At 38.4% G+C, this 19,100-nt stretch overlaps 1 protein-coding gene across 5 annotated transcripts in view; it reads right to left on the bottom strand.

Annotated features, from left to right (window-relative positions):
- MAST4 (microtubule associated serine/threonine kinase family member 4) overlaps positions 1–19,100 on the bottom strand; it is a 278,078-nt gene that overhangs the window by 70,719 nt on the left and 188,259 nt on the right. For all 5 annotated transcript variants that reach the window (XM_058423983.1, XM_040089245.2, XM_040089244.2 and 2 more), the window contains one exon: positions 4,468–4,556. In XM_058423983.1, the coding sequence (XP_058279966.1) occupies positions 4,468–4,556 (89 nt within the window). The remainder of the gene's footprint in view (positions 1–4,467; positions 4,557–19,100) is intronic.

Raw genomic sequence — 19,100 nt, forward strand, 5'->3', positions numbered from 1 at the left:
GTGTGGGGGGTAATTTGCCTGAGATGTCTATATTAGACTTTCTAATATGGGGCAATTATTAATTACCCTAAACTTGGTCCTCCCCCTCAAAGAACATCCATCTCAACAACAGAATAGCTGATACCTCCAGTTCAGACTGCGTCTGGATGAAAACAAGACTACAAGGAAGAACATGGGTATAAAATACACCTGGAAGAAGTATGCTCACATTCAAGATGCATGTCTTGTAAAACAGAGCAATCCTATTCACATCCAATCTGTTCTGGCTAACTCAAATCCAGTTTATGATTAAACAGTAGCTACCTGAGCTCTTCAGCAGACCTGAAGTAATGGCACATTGCTTCCAAAGGTGCACCCAGACCTCTAAACGATTGCTCTGCAGATATCAAAGATGACAACAGTCTTGAGCAAAGCCATGGGTTCTGGCAGTAGAGCTCCACCTTGAGATTCTGGAGCACACCCTGACTCACTTTGCTATGTTTGACACATAGCACTTCTCTGTCCTCAGAAATGGGAGGTCTTGGGGGAAAAAAACCAAAGTAGTTTAAACTAGCAGTCCAAATAAAATCATCTCAAGCATGCCATGCAAACAGAGGTAGCTGAGTATGTATCTGGCTTGCTCTCAACAAGCAATGAACTAACGTTGAAGGGAAAAGATTGTTAGGGAATTCCAAGGGTGTCCTCACAGAGAAAGAAATATTCACTTCAGATGCCTCTAGGGCAATGAATTTCCAAGCAATGACAAAAATCTCATTAGGACTACACACAAAGCCAAGAGTAACACTAAAGACTATTAAGATGGTAACTAAAAGAACATCCTGGGTGGATTTTCAAGAGAGTGACAATTTTGATTCCATTCAACTTGAATAGTCTACAGCAAAGGGCATACTGATTTCAGCTTGGATAGAATTTTCTTCTTAGTCACGGGTACAGTGGTGTGTTTTGGGTTCAGCACGAGCGTAATGTTGGTAGCATACTGATGTTTTAGCTCTTGCTGAGCCAAGGACCTTTCAGTGTCCCATTCCCCATCAGTGACCAAGTGCACAAGACGCTGGGAAGCAGCCTGGCCAGGAGAGCTGACCTGGACAGGGATGTTTCATACCACAGAACATCATGTCCAGGATGTAAACTGTGGGGAGCTGGCCAGGAGGGGCTGACTGCTGCTCGGGGGTGAGCTGGGCATTGGTCAGCAGCTGGTGGGTAACTGTACTGTGCATCATTTGTTTCTCTTCGTTATTATACACCACTCTCTCCTTTTCATTACAATTGTTGTTGTTGTTATTATTATCTTCAGTAGTAATATTGTAAGGGTTTTTTGTTTCAATTAAAAAACTGTTCTAATCTCAACTCATGAGTTTTACTTTTAATTTTTTTTCTATTTTTTCCACTTGCTGTAGAGGGATGGTATTGAGTGAGTGAGCAGCTGCATGGAACTTAGTTGTTATTGCAGGTGTTCATCCCTTTGTTGTGCTTTAACCCCAGCTGGCAACTAAGATGGTACAAACATTAAGAACCTAGTCCACTTAAATAAGAGCAATGAATGGATCTCTTTTCAGTAAGGGCAACAGCAGACTCTCCCCAGAGACGGATGGAGCACCTGAGAGGAGGGAGTACAGGAGTGTGATCCAGTAGAAGAAAAAGCCGAACATGCAAGGTAAGGAAGCTAAAGGTTTCTAGGATAGGTAATACTGAAAGAGTTTTCAATGGTTAAAGTTCCTAGTCTTCTCATCTGTTAGACTGAGTCCCTTAAAAGGCAGATGTATGAGTCAGTATTTTCCTTGACAACTCAGTGACAAGAAATTGTGCAATGGTCTCACGAAGTTACATCAGATGTTAACACCCATGCAGCCTGATCCTCAGCCTGCACTCACCTGGGCAGATTGCTTGAATGAAACAGAACTCTAACAACACACAAGAAAAACTTCACTAGAGCACGTGCTCCCCAATGTCCTCAAAATTCTGCATAATCTCACTGCAACATATTTGTCAAAAACGCATGTCATTACCACACTTCAGCCAAGAACAGTCTGATAAATAAAACAGTTTTCGGTAAATGCAAGCACTGATACTTTGCTGCACATTCAGCTTCCTACATGCTCCTCAAGGACTGGAAACTCTTTAATTTGCCTCTCCCTCTTCTATTGTTTGCTCTTCCAACAGCAAACATTAGTAAGAAATATATGAAATTTCTAGAGGATCATCAGTCCCTCTGAGACCTAAAGCTTGAGGTACATGCTCTGGGCTGATGATCTGACTGTAAAGTAGCAGGTTGTAAAAAAACCTTACATTTAAAAGATCTTTTCTAAGAAAATCTCACATTCAAAAAAGACCCTAAAATCACCTATAGCTGGACAGGAGATGTACCAGGTTCTCTCAGTGGAGTCAAGGAGGGATCTCTGACTTGAAGTAATTCCTCTCAGCTAAGGATGGCCAAGGAGAATAAACCCAGCAAGCTGCACAGCACACACAGTTTCTTGTCACATCCCTTTACCACATTTTGCAAGGAAACAGGCCTTCAGGACATGCCACCACAGAGAGCAGGGAGGCAATCTGAGTGTGCAGAAGCTAGGGCAGTTGAACACCTGGCCACTCTGACAACACAGAAATAACAGGTTCACTATAAATCCAGCCTCTCAAGTCTGACATTACCATGGATTTACAGACAATAAATACCTGAAACACTGAACTCCTACTGCATACGTAGAGGAAAATTTTTAACTTAGTAAGTTTGCATCTTTTTTTATTTGTGTGGATTAGGATGACATTCACAGGGATTTGATGTATGGACTTGTCTAGGCACACTAGCCAGCTGAGTTAGGAACCAATGGTTGTGTGAATATTTACTATAATTAGCCATTCACAGTCACAAGCTAATAACAGAGCTGGCCACGCACATGCAAATTTTCATCTCATATATGTGATGAGATTTACTAGATTTACTAGTGCTGCTCAAGTGTCTAGCATACATGCTAGACAAATAAGTATCCAAATAAGAGAACCTACTACATTCTCTAATTAGAGAAGCTGTCAGATTTCTGTAATATATTGTTGAATAAACAGTATATACTGCTGAGTTTATGGAAAAGAACCGCTTACACCTAATCTGTCTTTTTAATTATAGAATTGCTTTTCAACCTTCAGAGCCACTTGACAATAGCTGTGACATCAGCAATATTATTTCTCGTTTATTGTCTGAGAAATCAGTTCAGAAGATGAAGTAACTTGCTGAAAGCCTGAGCCCACTGCCAGAGAGGAACTTTTCCATATTTATCAAATACACAACCTATACACAATCCCAGGTAACATGTGCTCGTCAGACCATACTTCTGAGCTCATTAGGCATCATTGGTCCAAGGTTTCCATTTCCAAATAGGTGGTACAGTCATTTTCAGCAGCAGACACACTAGAGCAAGCAAAGTTACTGCTTTCCGCAAGTCAGCACAGCATAACCCAGGATGCTTTTTACAGCGACCACAATCTCCTCTTCCAAATAGAAATTTCTGTATTTGGGAGACCCAAAACGGCATTCCAAACATTCCAACATTTAATTTTTCAATTTCAAAACAGTCTGCAGTATGTTTTAGTTGATTTGTTTTAAATGCTCTGCTGCCTTGAACTCTTCACGAATTTTCATGTTGCCTGGATTCCTAGTTGTGACAGCTGCTTCTGAGAGTGAAAAATCACCACCGTATTTTCTCTAACAATGTTGCTTCCACAAGAATACTGCAGCTGCCTTAATATACTTGGAAATTTCATGTGAAGCTCTGCACCTTGCTTTTTTAGCATCTCCCTGGGAGCAGCTCTCCAGAGTATTCAGTGTCATTGATTGCACAAGGATTAGTGTGGCCCTTTCACTTTGGTCTGTAGTTACAGCCAATGTACCCCCCAAAATAAAAATACAATAAACCTTTGTGGAAATGTGAGGTGATGAGCTAAAAATGTTTCTTTTTAAAAATTAAGGCAATTATTATAAATAAAACATTTATTTATGGACATTCAGTCAAGCTTTAACTGTTTCAGATGTTTTAGAAAAAAACCCAAAATTATCATCAATTTATTGCCATGCAAAGTGAAGCACAGCAACTACCAGCAAAGTGCCCCACACTATAAATCCTGGGGAGCAAAAGTACCAGGAACAAAATGTTATACATATCCTACTACCTTCATTACGGGGTGCAAGCTACAGGAAGGGCAATGGTGGCAGGGGAAGAGAAAATCTGTCAGAATGCAAGGTGAGGAAATCAAAAACAGCTCCATGGTATTTTTTGACTTCTGATTGTAACATAAGATTTATGGATCTAAATGTAAAACAGAAATTTGGATGGAATGACATGCAGCTTTTTGCTATTACAAACAGCGCAAAGAACAGTTTCACAGAGAAACAGAAAAACGGAGAACGTTTTCCTTCAGTTATAGAGACACTCTAAGAATGTCATAACAGCAGTAGTAGCATAGTTATAAAATCACCTGTATGAGCTGAGAGTGGTGAATGAGGCCGAGGCAGAGCTGGAGACTGGCTACTGCCCATCAAACTCTTCCTGTTACTTGTTCTACAGCTGTGGGCAAAAAGAGAGGAAAAAAGACATTAGCATCAGAAACACAGCATGTACCACGTATGGGCGTTTTGAGATTCTGCTACTGAGTTGCTTGACTTCCCAGTTTCCTATTAACAATCACAGCTGTTGTTGTTTTTGTAGGCATGTCCAGGATGTCTACGATCATAATGGATAATGGCAAAACCAGAAGTTTTCAAAGAAAATACACCATGGACACTTCTCAGGCTTGCACGTTTGCTGTTCTGTGCAATGACCAGCATTTCCCTGTAGAGTCATTTACAAAATATTCTTCTCTGACTACAGCTTATTTTTCTGCCATACGCTTTTTATAAAATATAAAAATAAAAATATAAAAATATAAAAATATAAAAATAAAAATATAAAAATAAATATGTGAAACACAGTCTCAAGTTTACAATTGCCATTCAATGACTAAACCTACTTCTGTTGCATGAACTGTAGCTTGAAATCACATGCAAGAGAAAGCAAGATTTATCAATCTGAGAATGATATAATAATTATAAATCTAATTATTGAGATAAATTTCACATCTGTGCCTCTTGTCAATGGAACAGATGATAACTAAGAAGATGAATGCATTTTTTACTCATACATTTTTCATCTGCGAAGCCACTAATTTCCCATATCACAAGATCATTAAACAAGATAAAAAGTAAATGAACGCATCTATTAAACTTGGGAAAGGAGGTATTTTTCTTAAATACATCATAGAGTTTTTATGTATTTGTTAGCAGAAGCAGTTTTCTTTTTTGCTCATTCTACTATTAAGAATTTTCTCACAAACATAAATCCTTAACATTCCAAATATTCATGCAGACAGAAAACATTATCCTGAACTAAAAGACCTTAGTTGTGTATAAACTGAAGTGCATATGCTAATGTTTACAGCACTGCAATCAAAATTTTTTGTAAAGGTTTAGAAAAACTCCAAACTACTAAAATGAGGAAAATTTATACACAAAAGCATTTAATTAGCAAAGCAGATTCCAAGAGAAGCAGATCTTATTTCTGGACGTCTCAAAAAATGTATTTTGTAACATTATGATGATCTCTCATTGAGTAACAGTCAGAAAGCAAGACTAATTAGTCTTGATATGGTTAAATAGAATAGAGTGCAAAAGAATGGATGGAGTTTAATAATATAAAGAAAAACAGATGCAGAAGTACTCAAAAGTAATAGAGAAGACAAGGAAAATTTAAAAAAAGGAAGTAGAGGAAAAGCTGAGTATGAAATCAGTATAGATGGTATCTTCAATATGCAAAAAAAGTCAAACACTAAGACAACTCTTCCCTTGAAAAATGCTTTGTGAAGCAGCAAAGTGCCACTCCCAAATCTCTAACAGGTTAATCCAAAGTCCATTTGCACACAGCACAAAGTTTTGCATTAAGTTTAATATTACTTAATTACTACATTCAGTGATTTAACCCATAAATGTGTAATTACTGTAGACCTTTTAGAAAAAGAAAGTACAAAATTATTGCAAGTTTCACATTTAGAGTATTGGGAAAGTCAAAACTTATTTAAAACATACACTACCATTTTAAAGCTGAACAAAAAGACAGAACTTTTTAAATGCGAAGTCATATACGTATGTGTTTAGTAATCTGTCTAAATTAATTCCTACCTTTTCAATCATGAAACCTGAGCAAATATTCCCTATTCCATTAGATAACAAAACTTAACTGTTTCCCCCCTTCTCTAACTTCTGTGCAGCTAAAGAGTCACTGGATTCCTCTCTTTTCAAAGAGTGGTCCAAAATTTTCCTTCTGGCTTCGTGCAGTATTTTTGCTAATTTTCCTCTCTTTATCTGCTACTCTTGTTTTAAAAGCTTGAATAACTGTTTCTTTGCAATTCTCCAATCCAAAACTGAACCCAGGAAAAACTTCTGGTATTCATTAGACATTAATTAAAAGACACCGAGATTGAATCTATCCATGATGATGTGATGGTATCACTACCAACATCTGTGGTGCAGGCTGGGGCTCAGAGCACCCATTATGTGACTTGAAAGCAGCTGAACTCTGGGATTTAAAGGACCTCTGGCAAAACAAAGTAATACATTTGAAGCAAAAAAATTTTAGATACCCTTCACAGATTTTGCTGCAAGGATGATTCTTGCACTTACTTATCACTTGCCTTTACTTGTAGAAATTGAGACTTTTATCATTATTGACACAATTTTTCCTATGCAAATAAACAAATGCCTCTCATTCACTTTTACAATAATATCCAAACTTTACACTTCTCAGTTGAATGTGCAAGGTCTTTCACAAATCATTGTCAAAGACATCTAATTAAACTTATCTTTGGGAGTTTTTTTGGAAGCTGTGTATTTTTAACACTCTGGGGAGTATAATGGCATTACCCTCAATATCAAGATCTTACAAAATGAGAAATCTTTCCCCCTGATGCAATTTCAAGAACACCTTTGCTACTTGCTCATATGTGGCTGCAGAGAGAATTTATCTTCTATCATACTAAAATGAAATGTTCTATTGAGAAATGAAAAATAAAATATATGGAGTCTCCTCTATTTGCCTTACCAGTAAGGTAGGGTGCAACTCACTGCATGGAAGGACAAATCCATCCTAAACTCTCACTGTAAGCTTTGTTTTTCAGTTGTGCTTCACAAGGATTTTGAAACAATGTAATCCATCCTGTATAATCTGTGAAACACAACTCCTTCCCCAAAAGAATGCTATTATAAAAGAGGCATTTTGTGGATGAAAAAAAAAAAAAAGAAACAAACCTAAACTTCAGGGAACCTTGAAAGATGATCTAAGCTGCCAGATCTCCACAAATGGGAAGCAGGGTGGCACAAAGGAAGTATCAAAGCATTACTTACTGAACTGTATTTAGCCTTGAAAAAGCAATCTTCCTTATACAAAAGAATCTCAGAAGTTAAAACCATTCTGCAGACAAAACAGTTTTTTCTAGATCTCTGAACACATCAAGTAACTTTCCCCTTCTATTGTTTTTATGAAACTATTCTTCTCCCATTCAAATCTGACAAGATAAACCAACTGATAAGAGGCAGCCATGAAATAAAGCCTCTTTGTCTGCAGTAAAGTTATAGCCATGCAGGAACACTCTACAGGGATTGTAACTTAGGGAAACATAAACCTTGGTAAACCACAGAGCACTAAGACTCAAAATGCAGCTCTCTACACCTTGAATTTCATGCTGTGATCAGGTTGCATGCCAAGAAGAGACTAGCAAGCCAGGCAGCAGGTAAGATTTTTTTTAAAAAACAAACAAACAAAAAAAACCCAAAAAACCCCCCACCTTTTTACATGATGAAAAAGAGCAGCAGAGAACACAGAAAAACAAAATCAGTCACATTTAACAATAACTAAACTTTGGGTTGTGCAGAAAACTTGAACAGAAAAGAAAGTTTACACTTGTTGCCCTTTGCCTTCTTCACTGCCCCACAAATATCCTTCCCTGGACTTGACTCCTCCTAGGTGACTACCTATCTGGAAGTCATTGACCTTACACTGGATCAGCAGTGCCCTGGACAAATGGCACTGCTCCTTATCTTAGAATCCAATTCACAATTTCCTATTTGTTTCACAAATCCACGCCCCCAGACAGGTTCTGTCGCACCTTCTGCTCTCTGTCACTGACACTCCTGCCCACTCACTCTTCTCCTCCCCATCCTGACTTCTCACCATGCCTCACCATGGGGGAATTCCTCCTTCACCCCACCTCCAGTATCATTCCTAATGCACTAACTCCAAATCACTTCTCCAGCTGCTGACATCAACATTTCTGACAAGAAGCACTCATGATAAAACAAACAGAAGAAATGACATAGAAAGTGCTTTTGCTGAACTTCTATTGTAACAAAGTCAGGGTGAACAGCAGCAGCTGAAAGATGCAATCCAGTTGTGTAAAAGCTTGGTTACTTTGCTCCTTAAATAGCCATAATTCTTCCCATATCAGGCAAAAGCTATTTGAGTAGAAATGAGGGGAACTGTTAGACTGATATCTGCAAAGGACAAGACCTGAGTACAAGTATGACTGTTAAAATAGAGCTGCATTCCACAATCTCCTGGAAACATTAAACAGAATAAAAAGCTGAAGCAGAAACTCAGTGCTTCTAGGACAGACAATATTTCATCCAGAGCTGAAATGCAGGTTTCCTGGTACAGTAATCAAGAAATGGCAATAGTTGTGAAAGATATGCACTGAAATGGAAATTTCTTCCTCTGAATGAGGGCTAATAGATGAACAAATTACTGGCAGTGAAAGTTAACCACTTTTATTTATTCAAAGAAAGTAGGGAGAGCAGGCTATTTTGTCAGAGGTTACCATTTGCCAGGCTTTTCATGGGAAATAGGGAATCAGCCTTTATAATTTATAATTATTTCATTTCACCATCCTTAATTATTAATATTTACACTTGTAATGAAGATGGATTTGGGCTGTAAGCTATAATGACAGTTCACCACCTCTCACAGGCTATGCTGAGCACAGCACTACTCCACACCATCTTAATTCTGGTATTAGTGTAATATTAGCTGTTTAGCTGGAGGCAAAGATTAAAAGGGGATTTCTCCCACTCTAAGACGTGGCAAACAAATGGTTTTAGTTGCCAATACTAGTACAAAGAAATAAAGTTATTGCCATAACCAAAATGCAAAAAGCCTAACCGTGTACACATGAGACACTAATAATGCAAGACCAGCCCTCCTATAAAGGCTCTAGGGATAGAAAAGGTTGTTATACTTTCTCTGGTGTTAACATTGCGTACTTGAAAACTACCCCAGCAAGAACACGCTGTCCCTAGCAAGACTTGAGATGTTGTGACTTTGGTTATACAGGAAAGTTATATTTAAGTTCTATTTTCAGTTATATTTAACTTGTTATGAAGGTAGGTAAGGTATGACTTCATAGTTATAATCTTCAGCAATACCAACACTGAAGAGTCATTGAACAGTGCACACAGCACTTACAAAACTCAGAACATCTGAAGTGAGGAATTTAGTTTCGTTTGTCTTGGCTATTTTGTCTGGTTGGTTTGGTTTGCCTTGTTTTTAAAGAAGAAGCCTTTTGCATTAAAAAGCAGATCAGTGAGTATTTCCATGTGCTCCAGAACACAGACGAGTTTTGTGGGATGCTAACTGGAACAAATGCAAAACCCAGCTGCCCTGAAGAGATGACTCACATCGATACTGAAAACAGCTTCCTTGTCAAAAGTAGGCTTTAAGCTTGTATTTGATGAACCATCTCCAGACCTACAAAGTAACACGCAGCCCACACTTAGAGCCTGTTCACACCTTTACGAAAGGAAACAAACTGCCCAAGAACTTTCCTCACTGAACACTGCAGAATCAGATTTACGCTGGGACAATCAATAGACTCCACCCAGAGGTAATGTTTGCTATCCTGTCCTAACTTAACAGCTAGGAAAGACTGAAGAGTAAGGATGCAAAGGCCTACAATTTTGAGAGATACTTCCTATCTCTCTGAGTTACATTTTCAAGGTGATAGAATAATTGAGAGAAGTATTCAAACTGTCTGAATGCAAGTAAAATATATCTTCAGTAACATACAGGATTTTCATTTTTATTCTTTTAAAGGCTGTCAGTATTTCACACTCATATCAATTTACTATCATACAGGGGTATTTTCTGATGTATTTTAACCAGACTATATGTCTGCATATACACTCTCCAAATCGGGTATGCACGTGTATATAAGCACACATTCATATTTACATGCATATATTTATATACACATATATCTAACATATTACATTTACAACACTGCACATACATTCAAACGTTCTTCCTGCATATCCTCTCTCTGTGAAGAATTTTTCTACATCAGTCTGTAATGAGCGGGAAAAACATGTTATTGGGATTTAAATTTTAAGTGTTACAATGTAGGGAGGGATTCAGAATTTCCTCTTTTGTATATAAGGTTTAGTCAACTTGAGTTAAGAGGAGTTTTAGTCTCAAGAAATGAGAGTCCTGTCAAAACATAATGAAGAGAGCATGCCAAGATGAGTTGTGCAGCAGCTTGCAGCCCTAGTTTGGTGGTCTGCCTCAAACCTTTGCAACACTACATTGAGTGCTTTGGCTATTGGCCAGGTAAACATGGGCAGCAAGCTACAGGTCCTCTCTAACTCCTGAAAATTGTGCACCCAACACCCTTCCCCCTACCATTAATACTAATTACCAGCATGCCACCATGCCATCAGAACTTCACCTTTCCCCAATCAGACAAAAGAAGATATTTCAGTAATTTTCTTCGTATTTCTGAAAAATAAAAATCTAAAGGGAAAATAAAACCTAAAATGCAATCAACAAGATGTATGATCACCCCCCTCCATGGACTGTCTAAAGGATTCAAACGCACACAAGACAGCATCACTGCAAAAACAGACACCAGGAAGAATCACAGACCTGCAAAAGTATCTGTCAAATCTCTAATGGTCACTGAGGGAGACGGACACAAAGACTTCTCACACTGTAGAGGGCTTCTCGATCTCTACCCAGAGTATTACAATACAAATAAGATCATTACGCCTTCTCAGCTGAACTTGGTATTGGGATGTGCTCAGTACTCAGCTTCACCGACTGCTCTCACTTTTATTCAAATCAATTTTGATACGTAATTTTTCTTCTTCTCGCACAGGAGAATAATTAGTAGTTATAAGAAATTAGAATTTCTTCTACAGAATTTAAATGGTGTACTTCCATCTGTCCTGATCCTTCCTAAACCCGCTGATTCACATTTAACTCACATAATTAAATATTCATTTCTACAGCAACAAAAAAGGGTTAAGTTAACCAGTAGTTCAGTAGTTGTATAATATTCATAAAACAGTTGCACAAAAGTTGAAGTCTGTACTACAATGAAAGTGAGTATGCAGAGAAATCTATTTAAAAAAAGTTCAGGATCACAAACCACCAGTCCACTGAGCAATTCTGCTTTATTATACACAAAATGACATTTTTGTATCTTCACATCATACAACCCATTGAGAACATGATGATGGGATCATTTAAATCCCACTGCTTCTTGAATTTATACTTTATTTTGTATTCTGAAAAGGGAAATAGCAGCATGTCTCCTATCATATTGAGAAATTTAGCTAAACTCCTTGATACATAAATGTTATTCATTCAAAAGAGGAGGGTAATTAGGAAGCTAGCACCAAATGCAGAGAAAAAACAAAAAGGGCTGTCCTAAATTACTGCTAAGTATGATTATCTTTGTGCCACACAATTCAAAACATGTAAAAAAAAAAAAAAAAAAATCCAAAAAACCCCCAAACAACTGAACAAAACAAAAAATACAACCCACCCAAAACAAACCAACAAACAGTCTAACTGAAAAAAAAGCCAGAATCAGTAGCCACTGTGAGGGGTTTATAATATATAACAAGTCCTATCTTTAAAAAAAAAGTCATACACCACACCTATTAAGATCACAGCATCACTAATTTGGAGGCCTTAACCAAATGAAGTAGTGCCTTGACTTGCATAGTAGATAATCCTGCAGAAACTGTTTGCATTAGACAGGAAATATTCTATTTGCCAGAGGGCATGCCTATCCAGGCTGCAGGTAGGAGGTTCAAAAAGGAGGGTCCTTATGCTTTCGGTCCATCCCCTGCAGTTTACATTAAACCTTATCACTCCATATTTTGATTACAATCTCCTGGAGCATCTCTTCCGCTGAGAGAATGCAGCTAGACATTTCCTACAAAGCTGCGGAGGCCAGGCTGAGGACAGGATGTTTCTCACTCTGACCCACTGCTGGTTGTTAACAGCTTGGGAGAAACTGGGGGAGCAGATGGAGGTGAGTCAGGATCTTGGATGCCACTTCCTCTGGAGCCGCCACTTCACCTCAGGCTGGCGCGCTGCCCGCAGGGCTGTAGTACAGACACTGACACAGGCAGCGCTTGCCAGTGGCTCTGTCCCCGCTTCAGGAGCTAGGCTGGAGCCCTGTCGCTGCTGCTCACAACACAAGCAGCCAGACTCAGACAAGGGACCCCTCAGCTGAGGGACCACCTCCTCACCCTCCCATCCCCTCAATGGGGAACAACAGCCTTTTCCACATTTACACTCAAAAAAGCAGTCAGTATACTGGCAACTTTTACCCAGTCAGTCCTTCTAAAAGATAACCCCAAACAAAACCAATAAAAAAATGGGTCCTGCTCCAGCCATTTTTCCTTTGAACAACATCCATCCAGATTCAAGGACTAACCACAGCCAACTCCCCAGGACATTTCAGTACTACTGGGGAGCCAAGCACATAGGCTGAGTTTTCTGTACTCTGGTTGAAACTGAGGCCGGCAGAGTTCAGAATTTAGATAAAACATGGGAGTGTCTCCAAATTACAGACTGAAGACCTGTTTGTCCAGTTACCTACCAGAGTGAAACCCTGTTCATCTCCTCTGCAGCTTTCTCATTATGTTTTCCCCTTAGACCTAACTCCTCTTGGGCTTCTTTGTTTCTTACTTGCTCAGAGCACCACTGATCCTAACTTACGGTGTATCTAGGAATCAGCAGGTCAGGATAATAAGCCGTACAGGCCTCTTGATAGCAGTAAGCACATTCCCCAAACAGCATGGAGAAGAACTTTAAGGAATGCTTCTCTTGGCTAAAAATGTCTGCATGGCATCAATACTCGAAAAGTCCCAGTTGGTTAAAGTCTATCATGTTTTTGAAATCAGGTAGCTACATGCAGCCAGCCTAAAAAAGCCTACTTCCTTGGCAGATGTCTAAGAGACACCGCAAAAATGACTAATTCATTTCAAGTTGGGGAAAGAAAACAAGAAACTATTTAGTTTGCCCTGCTTCTTGCTATGGAAGTTGTGCTTCATCTTCCTTTCAACTTCTTCTGTTTGTTGGTACCTGTTGAAAAAATTTATGTTGCCAAGGCTACTTTCACATTAAAAGAATCAGGAGCTTATTAAAACAGAAGCCTATACAGCGCCCTTTATTAGATGAAACACTATCTGCTTTGCACTGTACTTCAGAGACTCACCCTAGGAGAAAAGCCACTAAGAGGCAAAGTCCTAGAAATGTTTTTTCCTCCATTATTTACAGTATTTTTAGGACAGTTTTAAGATATTTTCCCCCCCATTTTTTTTCCCACACTCCTCCCCACCTTTTTTCTCCTAATAATCTTCACGTAATAGAACTAAAGTAATCACATCCTAATATTCAAGGGTAGGAGATTGGGAGCTGCTTGAAGGAGAAAGATTTTATATCATTTTATGTTCTAATTCAGTAGTTCTCTTCTGGTTTAACCCCTAATTATAATTACACTTGACCCTTTTCTTCTATACTTAAGTAGAAACAATTCATTTTTACTCAAAAGAGCAGTAAGTCTAGACAGGACAGGACTGCTTCTTTCCCTCTCTGATAAAACTGGTAGCTCCCATTCTCTCAAAACGATGAGGCTCCACGTGATGGTGATTAAATCAGTTGTCTTCAAAGCTTTAGTGAATACTACCAAAGACAAGAAATTAACAGGTAGGACAATGTCAGGGCAATGCACCTGCATGAAGGAAAACAGATCAAACACAGTAGCAGAGAAGTCTGAATTCTTTTATTATCACACCCAGCAGGAGAAGGGTCTGCATTCTTTTTATTCCTACTTGCACAGGCTTCTCACTTGGGCAAGGAGAAAAACAAAGGAGGGAAAAGCATTTAAGGAGTATTGTCCCCAGAAGACACATGTTCCTACTAAGAACATAAAGTTACCTTTTAACCTCTTGAGAACCAGAAGTGGGAATACACATCTACAGACTGGAAAGCACTACAGTGATGAAGCACAGCTGCCTACAGAGCATTTGACATGTCAGGGAAATGAGCTTCATCCTTTCAGCAGCAATGTTGCACTAATTGCTGTGATTTATCTTCTTTCTTATGCAAATATGGCAGTTGCCAAAAATTTGCAATAAATGCCTAATTTTAAACAATGTGATGAAATTTGCATCTTTTCTTTAAGTGAATCAATGCAAATAATAGGAAAAGTGGTCCTATTCCTTCTTCCTTCTCAAGTTTTAAAAACCACAGGAGGCAATACTATGTAACTAAAGTGTCACACTTTCTATACAAGAAATATAAACACTTTGCAATTAATATTCTGTCCTGCCTTTTGTTTGGACATAAGTAATCAGTAATGCTCATGTGGTTAATGCACTGGACTTCAGGAAAAAAAGAAAAAAAAAATTAAAATCAATATTTAGGACAAAATATGGGTGTTTGAAAACTATGTCCTTTACTGGTTAGGAGACTGAATATGAACAATTAAGTGGAAGGCATTCAACCTCAAAACTATGTCTGTTCCCACAAGACCTCTGGCAGCACCATCAGTGCCCCACATTTGAGCGTGCACACATTGACTGCAGCTCATAAATTCGGTTTGCAAACAAAAGACCCTCCTCTCTTTAGTGAGACCCACATTCTCCTTCCCTCCCACTGACAGCTGACCAAAGGTTTTTTAATTAAATCATAATTAAGCATCTAGGAGCATTATTTTCCCAGGGGAAGGTGAAAAAAAAAAAAAAAAATCCATTCACTGTGCCCATTCAGCTGTTGGTCTCTGTCAAGCCTGTGGCAGAGGGCATCAATTAATGCCAGCTATGGCGGCTTTTCATAAAGGGGGTGTTTGTTCTGCAGGAACCAGACGTCTGAAAAGTTATGCTAAAAGGTAAGTGACCAAACACTCCACAGTCATAATGCTAAGACACCACTACATATTCACCTGCAGCCAGCCAGGTGGCATTCCCCACCAGTCATATGGAGCAGTAACAAATTAAAGTCTGTTTGCATTGGAGTTTCCAAACACAGTTATATCCCTTCAGTAGCAAAACAGTAAATAACAGTTATAAAAAATGGGTATGTCTGATCTAGCTTTTACTGAACTTATGTAACAGATAATGTATGTAACTACTGATCATTACCTTTTATTTAACAAAGCCTCATAAGAAATATAACAGCAAAAAAAATGAAGTACAAGCTGGTACATAGCTGGGACCATTTACAAACATCTATAAATAATTTCTTCTCGCCACAAATTTTTACTAGATGTACAGTATCCACTTTAAAAGAGTTAGCTGTCTATCTAAACTGGCACAATCACATAAGCATATCTCTCTTCTAAAGATAAAGTTACACCATAAATAAAAGTCTTTTACTGGTTCAAAATTTCCCCATTAGGAAACACAAATGAACCATGAGAATATAAACTTTTTCAACTGCAATTGTGTACTAAAAAAGCTGTGTCAGCAAGTTTAACTTGATACTAGCTATGGCTCAAGTTATCATCCCTGTCTAAAAGCCAGCGCCCAGACTAAGTCTGGGAGCAAACTTCAGCTCTGCACGGCGATACAGCTACTGAGCAAGGCAAACCTATTACACACGTAGATCATCACACTGCTTAGTCACAGTGAGGTAATTGGAAATATCTGAATAATCTCTAGTGAAGCAATTTAAACATCTCCAGGCATAATCACGAGTAAGGATGACAACACACGGCCTCTGACATCCACTCACTATTTTTATTTTTTTATGGTAATGCTTAATCATCAAGCACCACACAAGCCAGGAAAGATCAGATGATTTATATGTTTCAGCATGCAGCCACCGACCTGCACGATATATACATGCACATTTATAGTATTAAAAATAGTGTGGCAAACAAATTATCTAGGCCACTGCAAATAAAGTACTGATAAAGCATTCCTGTCGTGTCATCAAACACACCTCCCTTCTGACATGCTGTGCCACTTTAGTAATCCAAGTCTCTGAATCACAAACACTGTTCAATTTTAGAATCCCTTTAGCCTACCCAAGGTTTTCTGCAGATCAAAAACACTATAGTGCTGGGCTGTGACCTCTCATACAGGCTCTGAGAAAAAATTATGCCTTACCCAGGGAAAGGGAAACCCTTCTCTGCAATGACATACTTCAAGCTCCCTCCCACAGCTGGTGATCTAGCACAGCTAGAACACAATATGACTTTTAATTCCAGTGAGAAACTGGAAACTTAGTAGCATCATCTTAGCAAAGAACCCCAGTACATGTTCAACACTAGAAGTTTTCAAGTACAGCAAAGTGTATCAACTTTAATGAATCTGGCCCACAAAATCCACTTATAGTATGTCTTAAACAAGATTTCTTACTGTGAAGTTTTACAGAAAAAAAAGGAATTTTCAGAATTAAGTAAGTTTGATTTCTCATTTACATCTCTCCTGACCATTTCAATGGTCATTAACACCTTATTTGCTCAGGAAAATACAAGAACACAGAAACAAGACCCCACCCCCCAAAAAGTAGAATTAACTTGCATATTATCTATACTAGACTTAAATCTATACATCAATACAAAAATGCAGAGAAAAGGCTAAGACCATGTTAAATACAACACAGAGTTATAAGCAATTTACTAAAACGTATCTTTTGCATGTACTTTTGCCCTGTAAAAACATCCGTACAGGTAAAGGACTATTTTACCACCAAAACAATGTACTAATTGCTCACAAATAGAAGTAGGTCACAGAAGATTCATGAAAGCAAATGCCAGTGACTCAGTGTAGAAGGAAGAAGAAAAGGAAGAAAACGAAGCAAGGATATGATTTACAGTGTGTAAACAGGTATGAGCTAATAGTGTGAAGAGGGACAATTTCACGATGAAGATTTCACCCTGATGTGTCAAGAATGAAGTACCACATAAAATGACTAGTAAAGCGGCATCCACAATAGAGACAAAAAAGCAAGCAGCGGTAATTACAGTCAACATTCTAATTTTGAACACATCAGTTAACTTACTGTCTGCAGCCACAGGAGCCCACAGCCCATGTGACCGCCCCAAGAGCTCAGCCCAGGGCCAGCAGCGTGACCGCCCGAGACGCTGCAGGAAACACTGCTCCTCAAACCACTCAATGCAGCACAGTTAACATCTGTTTTCAAACCTAACTGACTGAACGCTATCTGCGCCAATAAAAGCAGAATTGCTGACAAACTTAAAGGAGAGGAAACTAAAGCGAGTGCATTGCTGTCAAGCCTTAAATTACATAATGCACTGCACACAGTCTTCAAGTTTCATCTTCTGGATTCATACAGTGACTCAAAGAGTCCAAGTTTTCAGTTTTGAGGATAGGGGTCTATTATTGTTGGGTTTGGTTTTCTGCTTTGTGGTTTGACAGTTTTTCTTGGAAGTTCGTGTTTCAAGCCCTATTTTGGCAATGGAGAGATTTAAGATGAATGGTAAGTATCTAAAAACAGACAAAATTAACTTCTGCTAAAATTTACACAGCAGTAATGAATTCCATATAAAAAGGAACACTAGCTTGGATGCATATGAAGTTGAACAGTGCAATCCAGTGTACAGTCTTTCTTCTTTACACATCAATATTTTCAAGAATTTTGGAATTTTTATCATGGTTTTAAAAAAAAAAATCTCGAGATTTCATAATCTTGTTTTGGCTTTTAAACTTCTACTAAAATCCCACATTGAAGCAGCAATGTCAGGGCAGCAGAAACATGACACTGGAAGAAGTAAATTGGAAAGGGAATTCGTCTCAAAGTCGTCAATGAGGAGAGCTGAAATCCTCCCACAAAAGGTGATTTTACACTAAGTCTTGCTGTTCATAAGCAGCTCATTACACAAAACCTGTTAACTTGAACAAGACCCATGAAACTTAGATGAAAAACTTTGGGAAAAAACCCACATATTTCAATGGGTACATCAAAAAATGTGAAAATGGGATCCATACTGAGCAAATTTCCCCCTTTCCTTAAACTGTAACTTCAAGTATCACTACATCATGTCATATTTCACTAATTCTTTAGGACATATTACTATGCTAACAACACATGGACAAGCTACAATCAAGCGTTTCCACACATTCTGTACTGCCTTAAGGTTATTGTCATTATTACTATTCTGAGATCCACATCCGTGACTCCACCACAGAAAGCCGTCTTGCAGATTACTTGTTACCTTAAGCAGCATGGCTGAAGAGAAAAGAAAGCTGAACCTACAGCTTAAGATAAATTCACAGATTTTCAGAGAGGAATATCCTGTTCCACTGAAAATAATTTCCACACACTGTCCGTTTGACATAACGAAGCTGGGTCTAAGTAAAACTACACCTCCAAGCATTCTGTGATCTCCTAACCCTCTCAGTAGTACGGAAGAATGCACTGAGTTTGAACACTAATTCTTCATTTCCTGTTTTTTGTAAAATAGAAGCCCCGAACCTTTAATTTGGTTCAGTGGTTTAATCAAACATTAGATTGTCTATTAGCATAAGCTCTAGCTCAGCTTTTCAAATAAACATTACAAATTAACCTCAGACTACATACAGCTTGAAAACCAAGCGTAGGCATACCACTGAAAGACAAATTAATGTCATCAAAAGCTTAACTTTTCTTAAGTCTTCAATATAAAAGAATTGAGGCATTTGTTGGTACTATCCTTTCTTCAAATCACAACCACAAGAATTACTGCTTTGAAGATATAAATTTAATGATAAAGCATAATCGTGAGTC

Source organism: Hirundo rustica, chromosome Z (assembly GCF_015227805.2).
Source record: "Hirundo rustica isolate bHirRus1 chromosome Z, bHirRus1.pri.v3, whole genome shotgun sequence".
In the NCBI taxonomy this organism is placed as follows: Eukaryota; Metazoa; Chordata; class Aves; order Passeriformes; family Hirundinidae; genus Hirundo; species Hirundo rustica.